At 42.3% G+C, this 13,188-nt stretch overlaps 1 protein-coding gene across 1 annotated transcript in view; it reads left to right on the top strand.

Annotated features, from left to right (window-relative positions):
* The window catches only part of LOC134665778 (proteasome-associated protein ECM29 homolog), a 38,786-nt gene that overhangs the window by 25,354 nt on the left and 244 nt on the right, over positions 1-13,188 (top strand). The window contains exons 26-37 of the mRNA XM_063522760.1: positions 158-264; positions 1,374-1,503; positions 4,173-4,294; positions 4,902-5,124; positions 5,555-5,809; positions 6,381-6,570; positions 6,893-7,035; positions 7,389-7,540; positions 8,565-8,757; positions 10,066-10,204; positions 12,190-12,408; positions 12,933-13,004. Of these exons, the coding sequence (XP_063378830.1) occupies positions 158-264; positions 1,374-1,503; positions 4,173-4,294; positions 4,902-5,124; positions 5,555-5,809; positions 6,381-6,570; positions 6,893-7,035; positions 7,389-7,540; positions 8,565-8,757; positions 10,066-10,204; positions 12,190-12,408; positions 12,933-13,004 (1,945 nt within the window). The remainder of the gene's footprint in view (positions 1-157; positions 265-1,373; positions 1,504-4,172; positions 4,295-4,901; positions 5,125-5,554; positions 5,810-6,380; positions 6,571-6,892; positions 7,036-7,388; positions 7,541-8,564; positions 8,758-10,065; positions 10,205-12,189; positions 12,409-12,932; positions 13,005-13,188) is intronic.

Genomic DNA, 13,188 nt, shown 5'->3' with positions numbered 1-13,188 from the left:
TACTACAGACTTGTGGTAATCACCCACACTTAACTGTACATCGGTGGACCTTATGTCTTTTATAATAAGGTCCACCGATGTACAGTTAGGAGTGTTGCTGTCTGTCCTAATCTAGTGGCGTTGTGTGTTAACTTACAATAAATTTCTTGCTGTACAGGTTCACAAATACCACAAAGAAATCCTTGACGACCTCGTGACAAACATGACTTCAAACCAGTGGCGAGTGAGGATGTCCTGCTGTAACGCCCTTGCCGATCTTCTGAGGTATGTTATTTATTTACTGAATGACGCCCTGTAAATTAAATGTACGACTCTCTTTGAACTTCGAACGCATTGTACCCTTTATATATTATTTTGAATCCTTTAATATAATGTGGGTATTTTCCGTTAGCAAAATACGAGCGTTTTATTTTGTGTGTACAGTCGCCATCAGATATATCGGAGCGGCCAACGCGCTCACAAATATCTGAACACGCCTCTGTTGTCAAGGCGTTAGAGTGCGTGTTCAGATATTGTGAACGTCTTAGCCGCTCCGATATATCTGATGGCGACTGTACCACGCGGTAACTGCGATTATTTTGCCGCCGCTATGTGGGCTGAGATATTCGTAACAATATGATTGCCCTACTGCGGTGACTGCAGTGTACATGTACAGTCAGCAGCAGACGTTGCTACTGAAGTCGCGACTTTATTGTTAAGCGTGTCAAGGTCATTTTGAACACCTCGCCCGCTTAGCAACTTCTGCTGCTGACTGTATCTACAAAAACGCTCATGAAGAATAAGAGATGCTCTTCAAATTGTGTTTCTTTTGTAGATAGTGTGTGTGTGTGAAGACTGGAAAGCTTTAAGAATTAAAGTTGCGTCACACAGGCGCGTTTTCCGGGCGGGGCGTGAGCGTTTTATATGTAAAAGCGGCGCACCTCGCTCACGCCCCGCGCACGAAAACTCGCCTGTGTAAGGAGGCCTTTAGAGGCCTTTGTCGGAAACCCTGACTAATGAAAACTAAAATTCAATGATAAACAAACAAAACAAAATTATAACTGAGTCAATGATTAAAGGCTTACCCCCTTATTCATAAACGTCTACTAAAGTTGACAAGCGGATAAATAATCGTTTGTCCCTTTCCGACGTATTGGTATGATGGAACTTTAGTAGACGTTTATGAATAAGGGGGTAATTGTATATTGTATATGTATGTGTGTCACCCTGTTCCTTACAAATCGTCGGGTGACAAGCAAAGGTCACTAACTAGGACCATTTAAATTATTGGTCAATAAACCGTGTTACAAGTGTAATAAAGTGCATTGTTACTTAAATTTTTTGATAGTACTTAGTGACTTTTGCTTGTCATCCGACGAAATGCACTGTTTCAGAGGAGCGCTGAGTCTTCACGAGTCCCTATCACAGCTGCCCACCCTGTGGGCCCAACTGTTCAGGGTTATGGACGACGTCCATGAAGGCACGAGGCAAGCCGCCACAACCACGGCTAACGTGCTTTCTAAGGTAATTTCACGAACATTGCGATATTAAAATGTACGAACGGAAGAACTGTTGGGACAAAATTATTATGCTGAAACCGGACGAAGGAAACAAACTCAAACTACCTTAAATGTAATGAAAAAAAAAATGATTTCAGGCAACTATTGGCCCATACATAAATTACCTTAAAACTGCCATACATACTATACAATATACCTTAAAAACTAAAACACAAACTATGGTTGCGATGGAAAATTAATGGGACGATAAAGTGGGTTACTTATCCTCCTCTCCTCCTTAATTATCCTTATTTTGTAACCCTAACCCCGACGAGTTGCCTGAAATTTCGAGTTGCTCGATTCATCATACAAGTCGTTCGAGAGATCGGTACAATATAAAGATAAAGATAAAAAAGATAAAAAAATAGTTTATTCAAGTAGGCATATTATAATGCGCTTATGAACGTCAAATAAACCTTTAACGGCTCCAACCGTACACCTCTGCCCCGAGAAGATTTAAATCCCCCCTCAATTGGAGGAGGGTATCCCAATATGGGACCGGCAACAAACTCGGCGGGACACATCTTTTCAAAACATTATTACAATTATAATTAACCTGCATTACGAGTAATTAAGAAAAATACAATTTAAATTACTATAGAATTCATGCAATTATACTCAGTGAGTACATAACTTTATACAAATACGTAGCTCTTTCAGAAAACATATCAAATTCTTACAAAAGGAAAAGAAATAAAATCAATAAAAGAAATGAGAATACATATTATATGAATCTGACTGATTGTTATGAGATGCTTTCATACAATTTGATGTGCTTTTTACCTGAGCTGAGTCACCTTTAACTCTACACATAATACAATGCTTTTAATTGCTACTTGTTGTTATTACAGTTTCTGGTTTGGACCATGCATGTTTGTCTGTCAAGTAGTCCTCGACTTTGTAATAAGCCTTCAACATCAATGACTTTTTTAAGTAATTCTTAAGAGCTGGAAAGGGTAATCTTAAAGCATCCTCAGGTAACTTGTTATAAAAATGAATGCATTGCCCAACGAATGACTTCTGTACTTTACGAACACGAAACTTTCTGATAGCAAGCTTGTTTTTATTTCTAGTATTATAGTTATGGACATCAGAATTCTTAGTGAAGGAGTCTAGATTCTTAACAACATAAATAATACTATCATATATGTATTGGGAAGCTACAGTTAAAATATTAATTTCTTTAAAAAGTTCTCTTAATGATTCACGCACCCTTAAATTATATATAAATAATAATAATAATAACCCCGCGGGGGCAGCTTGTGGCGAGCTGACGGTGAGTGGCGACACCGCGGACCCCTATTCCAGAGGGCCCTGTCATCTGGCCCTCGCCTCTGTGCTTGCCTTGATTGGCCGGCCAGAGTGGAGTCGCAAGAGCGGGACCTATGCTCCAGGTTGGAAGTGTAAAATGTCATAACGCCGGCGGCCCTTGAACGGATTACCGGGATCTGGCTACCGCAGACTCACCTCTCGACAACCTTACAGCCACTCCAAAGTGTTGCCCTGTTGTCGCACTGAGCGTGCGGCCATTGCGGGGCCCACTCAATGAGTTGGCGAGTCACCACCTGTCTTATACAATTTTGAGACTGATTGTCACGGCAGGTGTCCGCTAGTCTCTCCCATAGCCCATTATCCAGACCATCCAACTTTCAAATCTATAGCCCATGACCTTAGTTCCCATCGCAGCACAAAAGTGCTGCACTGCAATAGTCTTTGCACCTGGCGGGGACCATCTCCGGATGTATCACATTGTGCGTTTGGGGATGGTATCCGCCACGTGTATCCCTTGCTTTTAGATTAAAGTGTCTTAAAGGGCCTCTGCGCTGTTGGCTTCGGCCCCACGTACGCCTCCCAAAGGTCCGGGACCCCATGGTCCCGAGGTATGGAAAAGACATACAAATAATAATAATAAATATTGGGGACATCTTACACAGATCAACCTAGCCCCAAACTAAGCAAAGCTTGTACTATGGGTGCTAGGCGACGATATATATACTTATATAGATAAATACATACTTATATACATAGAAAACACCCATGACTCAGGAACAAATATTAGTGTTCATCACACAAATAAATGCCCTTACTGGGATTCGAACCCAGGACCATCGGCTTAGCAGGCAGGGTCACTACCCACTAGGCCAGACCGGTCGTCAAATAGAACGAATGGCTCTCTTTTGTAAGACAAATATAGTCTGTATGTCAGCTGCTTTGCCCCAAACCAGAATACCATATGACATTACACTATGAAAATAACTATAATAAACAAGGCGAGCTGTTTCAACATTAGTCAATTGTCTAATTCTCCTCACAGTGTAAGCGGCCGAACTTAATTTGTTTGCTAGTGTTCTTATATGAGGACTCCATTGTAGATATGTCAACTATAATACATAGAAACTTATTTGTCGTTATTTATTTTATTTACTCATTTATCACTTGAATTATTATCGTTTCTACATGCCCGAAAGTAAAGCGTGCAATCTTTGATTGAATTTATTATACTTAAGGGTAATATTCCACCTGTCCAATTTTTTTGTCCAATGTGTTTTGCGTCTCACATTATGCTTAGTGAGAGAGACGCACAGACATTGGACAGATGGAATACCACCTTAACACACCTGTATACGACAACAGCTATGCGTCCGCGCCTCCGATGTGAGCCAAGGGAAGGACGGCAAGCAGATCGTGTCCGCGATACTGCCCGTGTTGCTCGATAACGGCATCACTAACGTCGTGCGAGAAGTCAGGAGTGTCAGGTACGGAACATAGAGATCAGAGAGAGAGAGAAAAACCTTAACTAAACCTCTGGTTTCCTAGGATAGCGGTGCCGTCATATAGCGGCCGTCTCCATACAAATACTACGACATCCATATATAGCCGTATTATTTAGTACGGAGATGGCCGCTATATGACGTTACCGCTATCCTAGGAAAACCGATCTTTAGTGAAATGGTTTTGCCTTATTCAATTTGACATCATTTAAAAGCTCATTTAATAACCTTTAATCTGTTTCTTCTCTTTTGTTTACATGTTTTATTTATTGTTAAGATTGTCGGCCTTGGAATGAATCGTTTATACGGATTTCCATGAAGCTGAGCGTAGATATATAAGCAAAGTTTAAGAGCAAATGCTGTGTTATGAGATTTGTAACATTGCATAGCATAAAGATGCGTTAAATCGACCTTGAGTACATTTTTGACGCTCTAATGCTCTAGTTTCCTAGGATAGCGGTGCCGTCATATAGCGGCCGTCTCCATACAAATACTGCGACATATTTAGCCGTATTATTTAGTACACAACGAAGTACACATAAAACCTTAACCAATCGAATAAAAGATATAATTATAATCAAGTTATCATCAGTTTACAGACAGTATCAAAACTAGTGAGTGCGGCCGGAGACTCACTCGCGCCGTTCCTACCTAAACTGATACCTGCCTTAGTTGGTGCGGCGGGTGAACTAGAATCCGCCAAACTTTCGTACCTCAGTACGGCGATGGGCACTGACAGCGGCACCAGAGACCTCATTGACGATATGCGAGCCAATGCGGCGAGACAGCACTATACCACCGACACGGTTGTCAAGGTAACGAAATCTTATGTCTGTATTTTTTTTTACAATTATGGCCTGGGTGCGATTTTTTAAGCCACTTATGTCTGTAAAGTATGAGGTGTTTTTTCAACGTTTAATTTTACTGCGAGTTGAATCACTAGGTCACACTGAACAATTTTACTAACGGGCCATCCCTGTAATTCATCAATCATTGTTAAGTGTCGATGTCGATATTTTTATTCTACATAATCGAAAAAAATATAACCCCGAAAATGATGGTTATACTTTATATTTACCATCAATATTTATTTAACGTTAAACTGAATAGCGTTTTTTAACTGAATACTGATTAAATAGGAATAATAGGATGTTCTCAACTTGGCCTAATCAGTAGGTACCTACCTACTTTCTCTAAACGAATTTCACACTTATACCCTTAAGAGTACGTATCATTTTCCCACAGTGCATGCCGTTCATAAACATCGAGGTGATGAAAGAAACCCTTCCCAAAATCCTGGAATTGACCAAATCGCCCCAACTCGGCACTAAAGTCGCCTGCACACACTTCATAGTGCTGGCCGCGCATTACTTGCGGAATGACTTGGAGCCGGTAGCCGGGAAGATCATGAGTAATCTGCTCAATGGAGCGTTTGACAGGAACGCGACGGTTAGAAAGAACTATGCGGAGGCGTTGGGGCAAGTTTCGGCTTACGCTAAGGTAGGTTCTAATTGGTTCTCCTTTAGTTTACTTGATTTTACTGCTACTACGACGATGGGTATCCTATGAGCTACAGTCAGCAGCAAAAGTTGCTAAGCGAACGAGGTGTTCCAAAATTACCTTGACATGCATTTTGAACACCTGGCCCTCATAGCAACTTCTGCTGCTGACTGAACAAATACTTAATTAGACATCGGAAACAAATGTATTCTATACAACTTTAAGAAGCCTTGATGTATTTTCTTGATACTAAGTAAACTTGTTTAAATATAGTAATTTTAAACCCTCTTCTAATAGTCGACCGATTTGGCATTTGGTACAGAAATATATGTCAGCAAAATAATAATAATACTATATGCAAATAATGATACTATATGCAAAATAGCTTGTTCGATTAGATTTTATTACACCTGCCCGCGGGTAATGACGAGACGTAGCACCTATATAAAAATATTAGGCGTATGTCTGTTATGCACATTTTATTAGTTGTTGGTGAAATCAACTAGTTAAAATTGCATCTTCATAATTAGTTTTTTTTTCTGACATGAAAATTAATGAGTCTCCGTTTCAGCAATCGTCAATCGACAAACTAATGAAGAAGCTAGTGGGCCTATACGAGACGAAAGAAGAGGACACGGCGCGGTCGGCCATCGCGCTCACTCTCAAATCCATCGCCAAGGCCAAGATAGAACACGTCAAGGACAATGAGGCGGTCTTGGCGCCTATGGTGTTCTTGGCCATGCACGCGCCGAAGGATGACGGTAAAATACCTAATGTTATTTACTCATTCAAAAGCTGATGAAAAGACTACACGGCATGTTCAAATCACAAAAAGTCAAAGTGTGTCACTTTTGGGCGAGCACATCCATTGATTCGAGAGCGATTTAGCCGAAAGTACAGTTTAAAGCGAATGAAGGAATCTCGCTCCAATTGGTGTAGACAACCAGAGATATTAATTATGAATTGTGTCTTTTAAAGCCATTTCACATTATTTTCATTGTTTATTGAAGGCAAGAAAAGTCTATTTTAGCTATTTACTATAACCTTTTGTATGGTTTAAAATAAACAGGTTTTTTGTTGTAGACCCTTCGACAGTGGAGATGTTCGAGGACATATGGACGGACATGAGCCCGGCGCGGGCGAGCGGCATCCGCCTGCACCTGCTCGCCATCCGCGAGGAGATCGAGCGCGCGCTCACCGCCAGCAGCTGGACCAAGAAGATACAGGCGAGTACTACACGGGGACTGTTATACAGACTGGACTATATCCATGTACGTCTAGCATTGTATTGGTCTGTCGTCTGGACCAGACCAAAACGTGTGGACACGTCCGCAAGAATTAGCTGTATTGGTATTACGCGGAGGTGGCAGAGCGAACATTTTCTCCTCTCAACTCAGCTACAAAACATGACACCAGATTTATTTTATTGTGGCTCCAAAAGGTACAACTTTGTCGGTTGTCGATAAGGTTAACTTCAAAGCTGTATGGAAATAACACCTTATTGACAACTGGCAATAAGTACCCTTGTCGTTGAGAATGACACATATAGCTTAACAATGAATACTTTATTTATCCTCAGGCGGCGAACGCAGTAAAGACGATATGCAAAGACCTTCCGGACGGCTTAGGCGACCAGCGGGAACAGTTGATTCGGGCGCTGTTAGCGGCCGTCCACGGGAAGACCTTCGACGGGAAACAGCACATGATTCAAGCGCTCGCCGAGTGCTGCAGGTCAGTTGAAACTTGTGTATTATCGACTTATCGTTCATACTGTTAACTGTTCGTAAACCTTATCGCAAATACATAAGGTTCACCGATGGTTAGTCTAGATTGTTGCTGTTGATATTGCATGACGATATGCCAATACCTCCCGGACGGTCTGGGCAACCAACGGGAACAGTCGATCCGGGCCTTGTTGGCGGCCGTCCACGGGAAGACCTTCGACGGGAAATAGCACATGATTCAAGCGCTCGCCGAGTGCTGCAGGTCAGTTGAAACTTGTGTGTTATCGACTTATCGTTCATACTGTTAACTGTTCGTAAACCTTATCGCAAATACATAAAGTTCACCGATGGTTAGTCTAGATTGTTGCTGTTAGCTAGTATTGCATGGCGATATGCACGTATATATCTGGGCGACCAACGGGAACAGTTGATCCGTGCGCTGGTAGCGGCCGTCCACGGGAAGACCTTCGATGGGAAACAGCACATGATTCAAGCACTCGCCGAGTGCTGCAGGTAAGTTTGAATCTTTTTGGTTTACAGCTACAGGTGTTCTATAAGCGCCATTTGCACCATTCCACTAACCCCAGGTTAACCGGTTAAACCTGGAGTTACCATGGTCACCGTGTACAGTTTGACACTGAGTCTAACGGTTTAACGGGCTAACCACGGGTTAGTGGGATGGTGCAAATGGCCCTAAGTAAATTAAAATCTGAAAGGCACTACCCTCAAATTTTAAGACTAAGTGCAAATTGTGAGAAGGTTTACAAACACCTGTGATTGTATATTGACTCGTGAAGTATTATTAAGTAAGTTTAATGTGTTTGTGTACTCACTGTAATACTGATTACCTCCGCGATTAGTTACGCTAATCATACACCACTCTCAAATCACTAAACACCTCACAGAGGAGAAAATACATAGAGAAACGGAAGTTTGCGTGTGTATAATGCCGTGAAATCCCAGTAAGAAATACAATATAATATCACAATATCATTAAACACATTTTCTTATCTAACTTGTCAATCTTGTAGCGTGAAAGACGGCGAGGCGCCTATATCCCAAGCGCTCGCGTCAGAATGTATCAACGCGCTGCTAGTAGAAGCCCGGAAGCAAGAAATGGTGTACAAGAAACATGCCATCGCCGCGCTAGGAGAGGCGCTGAGCGCCATAGAGACGGATCATTTCAATCAAGTCTATGAGATCGTCAAAGTCATACTATCCAAGGTACATTTCAGATCAAGTTTATCTCAAAACCTGGATTAATTTTAATGCACTAAAGATCTAAGGGGCTGTCCATAAATAATTACGTCATCGATTTTTGACGATTTTTGACCCCCCCCCCCCTATAATCATCCAAAAATCATGCTTCAAATGACCTCATTTCCTCCTACTTCATGCTACCGTCATCCGATGCCCAGACCCCCCCCCCCTAAATTGAAATGACGTTATTTATGAATAGCCCCTAAGGCCCACTTGCATTATTCTACTAACCCGGGGTTAGCCGGTTAAACATGGAGTTACCATTGTTACCAGCACAATTTGACACTGGGTTAATGGTTGAACCGCTTAACCCCGGGTTAGTGGGATTTGGGATGGTGCAAGTGGACCTAAGAAATGGTGAGTCTAAGCAAGAAATTCACATCTACCCTCTACGGGTCACGCAAGGTTCCTTTCGCCTTTTAGAGACTATCTTGTAACCTAAATCAGAAACTTCAACTTGAAATGTAAACAAGGGTGCTGACGCCTAGAGTTTATGCAGATTCCATAGGACAAGTTACAATACTCTTCAGCTGGACGGATTTTCATGTGGTTTTAACCTATCAATAGAGTGATTCATGAGGAAGGTTTCATCATCATCTGAGGCATTACAGCCGCGGGTGGGCCTTAGCCTGGTCAAGCAAGTCTCTCCAGTCCGATCTGTTTGTGGCCTTCCTTCTCCAACTTTTCACTCCTAAGATCCTGATGTCCTGGTATACGCCATCCAACCATCTGAGCTTGGGCCTGCCTTTACCTCTGCGGCCCTCCAGTCGGCCTACTAGAAGGCGCTTGAGTACTCTGGCCTCGTCCATTCGTATCACGTGCCCTGCCCATCGCAGGCGTCCGATCTTTATGATCTTAATGACGTTAGGCTCATTATACATTTGGTATAGCTCGTGGTTATAACGCGTTCGCCATATCTCATCCTCCATCACAGCTCCGAAAATGCGTCTTAGTATTTTACGCTCAAATACCAACAAGGAATTCTCGTCTTTTTTGCTCAGCACCCAACATTCAGAACCGTAGGTGATATGGGCCTTAGTAAGGTTTTGTACAAAAGAAGTTTTATGCTTCTTGAAAGAAGTTTCGAGCGAAAGTATCTTAGCAAGCCGAAGGAATGAGGAAGGTTTAGGTGTATAATATGTTGAGTATTTGTGTAACCCGTGCGAAGTTGCAGCGGGTCGCTATTAATTCATAAATTATGATTAAACATTGTATAAAAGTTACTCCACATTACAAAAAATAGTGTTTTACACACAATATATTATGTTTTAGGACGAGTTATCAATGGGCAAAGAATCAGATGAGGAGGATAACGAAGGCGCGCGCTTGCGGCGCGAGCAACTCGGCGCGCTGAAGGAGACCGCGTATGAATTACTAGGCAAGGCCTGGCCTAAGGATGCCGCTACGCAAGGTAAACAAACAGAAAGAGACGGCAATTCCAACGTGACGTCGTTCAAGGTCATATTACCGCCACAGAATAAATAATAGTACTAGGTACAGAAGACTCACTCTCTAACAAAACGCGTCTGTCACGATCAGCACAGATATGGCCGCTAGGTGGCGACAGCGCCACGCGCGGCTTATGGCAGAGCCCAAAATAGGGGTCGAACGGATGTACTTTTAGCTATCTGTAGCAAAGCGTCGAAATCGCGGAGTGAGCCACGCCTGTTACCGCTTGAATGAAATGGCATATTTAGGACATCTAGTTGTATGTAAGCTCCTTGGGACCAGAAGGAGACCGCCTACGAGCTGCTAGGGATGGCGTGGCCTAAGGACGCCGCCACGCAAGGTAAACAGCAGAAAGATGGCAATTCTAATGTGACGTCATTCAAGGTCGTATCGTCGCCGAACACCCGTAGTAAGTTCAGGGGGGTGTCACTACGCAGTTTAGGTACATTTGGCCGGCGCGGCGTATGGCAGTGGGCTGCCGCGCGCCGCTCGGCTCGCACGATAGTCGTGTCACGTGGCGCTCGCGCAAAATTGAAAATAGGTACACAATAGCTTCGAAACCTATATCTCGATCTAATCCGTATAAAAGATATTGTTCTGTTAACGGATGTCTGAAGAACAAGGAAGCAGAAATAACATTTTATTAAATTCCGGACGATGTAGAAAAGTGAATTTAAACTTTAAAACGTAACATAAATACTAAGGAATCAAATTCGATAACTAATTCGTTTCGTTTGCATAAAACTAAAGCGCTTTAGACCAATTTAAAATGATTATTGGTTGCCCAGAAACAATATTTGGAACTGACCGACATATTTTCAAAGGAATACGGCTGTGGCATACCTACCTACTTACGTAAGAATCAGACTTACTATCTCCGGATATAAAAAAAAATTGTTTACAGAATCAACATTTGTAATTCCTATTTATTAATCTTAAAAGTAATCCTATAGTGCGAGTCGGACTCGCGCACGAAGGGTTCCGTACCATAAAGCAAAAAAAAAACCGAAAAAAATGCAAAAACAAAATGGTCACCCATCCAAGTACAGACCACGCCCGACGTTGCTTTACTTTGGTCAAAAATCACGTTTGCTGTATGGGAGCCCCACTTAAATCTTTATTTTATTTTGTTTTTAGTATTTGATATTATAGCGGCAACAGAAATACATCATCTGTGAAAATTTCAACTGTCTAGCTATCACGGTTCGTGAGATACAGCCTGGTGACAGACAGACGGACAGACGGACGGACAGCGAAGTCTTAGTAATAGGGTCCCGTTTTACCCTTTGGGTACGGAACCCTAAAAATAATTCCTATATATTAATCTTATAAATATCTTGGTCCAATGTGTATTTGCATGTCACATTTTGCTTAATGAGAGAGTGAGACGCAATCCACATTGGACAAAGGAATTGGACAGGCCTAAACTCCTTGAGAACAAGGGAGCATCGAATTCGAAGTTTTGGGGTCGGTTGCACCAAAATCGTCTGTCACCGTTAACGAGTTCGCTAAATTTTATTGTATGGAAAGTCTCATAGTTCACTGCCGAGTGACGTTAGTCAGTCTATCAACTGTGGTTGGTAGAACCGGTCGAAACGTGGTCATTGATATTAAATTAACAACGACAAAATTTGGAAATCGGCCATTTCTAGACGCGGTTAACCGTTTCGGTGCGGATGGCACGACAGGCGTGCCATCAATGTTTTTAACGTGTGGCGTATGACACGACTGGCGTGTCATCGTATTCTATGGCGTCGATCGTGTTATGTGAAATAATCGTTTCCCGCCACAGCCACAAGTTTTCGAAAATGGAAGACGCAACGAACGTGACGAACCAGTTAATGTATTCAGATGTCCACAGCTATTATGATCGTAACCTCTCAAAACCCGATAATCGTATTTACATGGAATATCTTCATCTTCAGCCCTAAATTTATTTTTTTACAGAAAAATACCAAGACGTATTCTTCGAACACTGCGCGACGTCATACTCCATGAGTTCACGCCCCACACAATTGGCTATCCTCGCCGCCGCCACGCGAGTGGTCGAGAGACTGGTCGTGCTGAATGCCGAGCCTATGGATACGGACAACGCCTCTGACAGTAGGAGCAAGGCTATAAGCAGCGTCGTTGGACACGCGGCCACCATTATTGACTACACGTTGAGTAAGTTACAGTTGACACACACAGTTGGCTATCCTATCCGCCACGCTGTAGAGACTGGTAGTACAGTCGGTTCCCTACAAAAGTATCCACTTTTCTATACAATTAGTATGGCGACGTGGGTACTTAAGTTGGGGACACGGACAAACAACGCTAGTTAGTAGGAACAAGGCTATAAGCAGCTTGTTCGATCATGCGGCCGACAGCATCGACAATACATTGAGTATTATAACAGTTGAAACACACAGTTGGCTATCCTCTCCGCCACGCTGTAGAGACTGGTCGTACAGTCGGTTCCCTACATTAGTATCTACTTTTCTATACAAACAGTATGGCGACGTGGGTACTTAAGTTGGGGATGCAGCTTGGTCGATCATGCGGCCGACAGCATCGACAGTACATTGATTATTATAGACAAAGAAATAAATAATTAATAGCCATATCTCATGACCGAAACATGTTGTAACATGTTTATCTCGATGCAATGTTGTGGTGCATGAATTAATATAACAAATGTGTTCTTGCAGAAAACAGCAATCAAGTGAGGCACAGGCGAGACGCATTGAATCTCATGGAAGTACTTGTCAAAAAGCTAAAAGGTAAACAACTAATCTAACCTTATTTAGCAGTATAGTCAAGTAATCTTTACCGCTCAGTTGTCGAAATTTAAAGCAGTACGACTTTCAGAAATTGCTGAATCTTAAAGCAAACTCCAAGTTTCGTATTTCGAATGTTCGGCCTTACACAGAAGCATGAGGGTTGAAATTAATCTAGCACTTTATT

This window comes from Cydia fagiglandana, chromosome 7 (assembly GCF_963556715.1).
Source record: "Cydia fagiglandana chromosome 7, ilCydFagi1.1, whole genome shotgun sequence".
NCBI classification, from domain to species: Eukaryota; Metazoa; Arthropoda; class Insecta; order Lepidoptera; family Tortricidae; genus Cydia; species Cydia fagiglandana.
The sequence above is the reverse complement of the archived record's forward strand: the minus strand, read 5'-3'. Positions and strand labels throughout refer to the sequence as shown.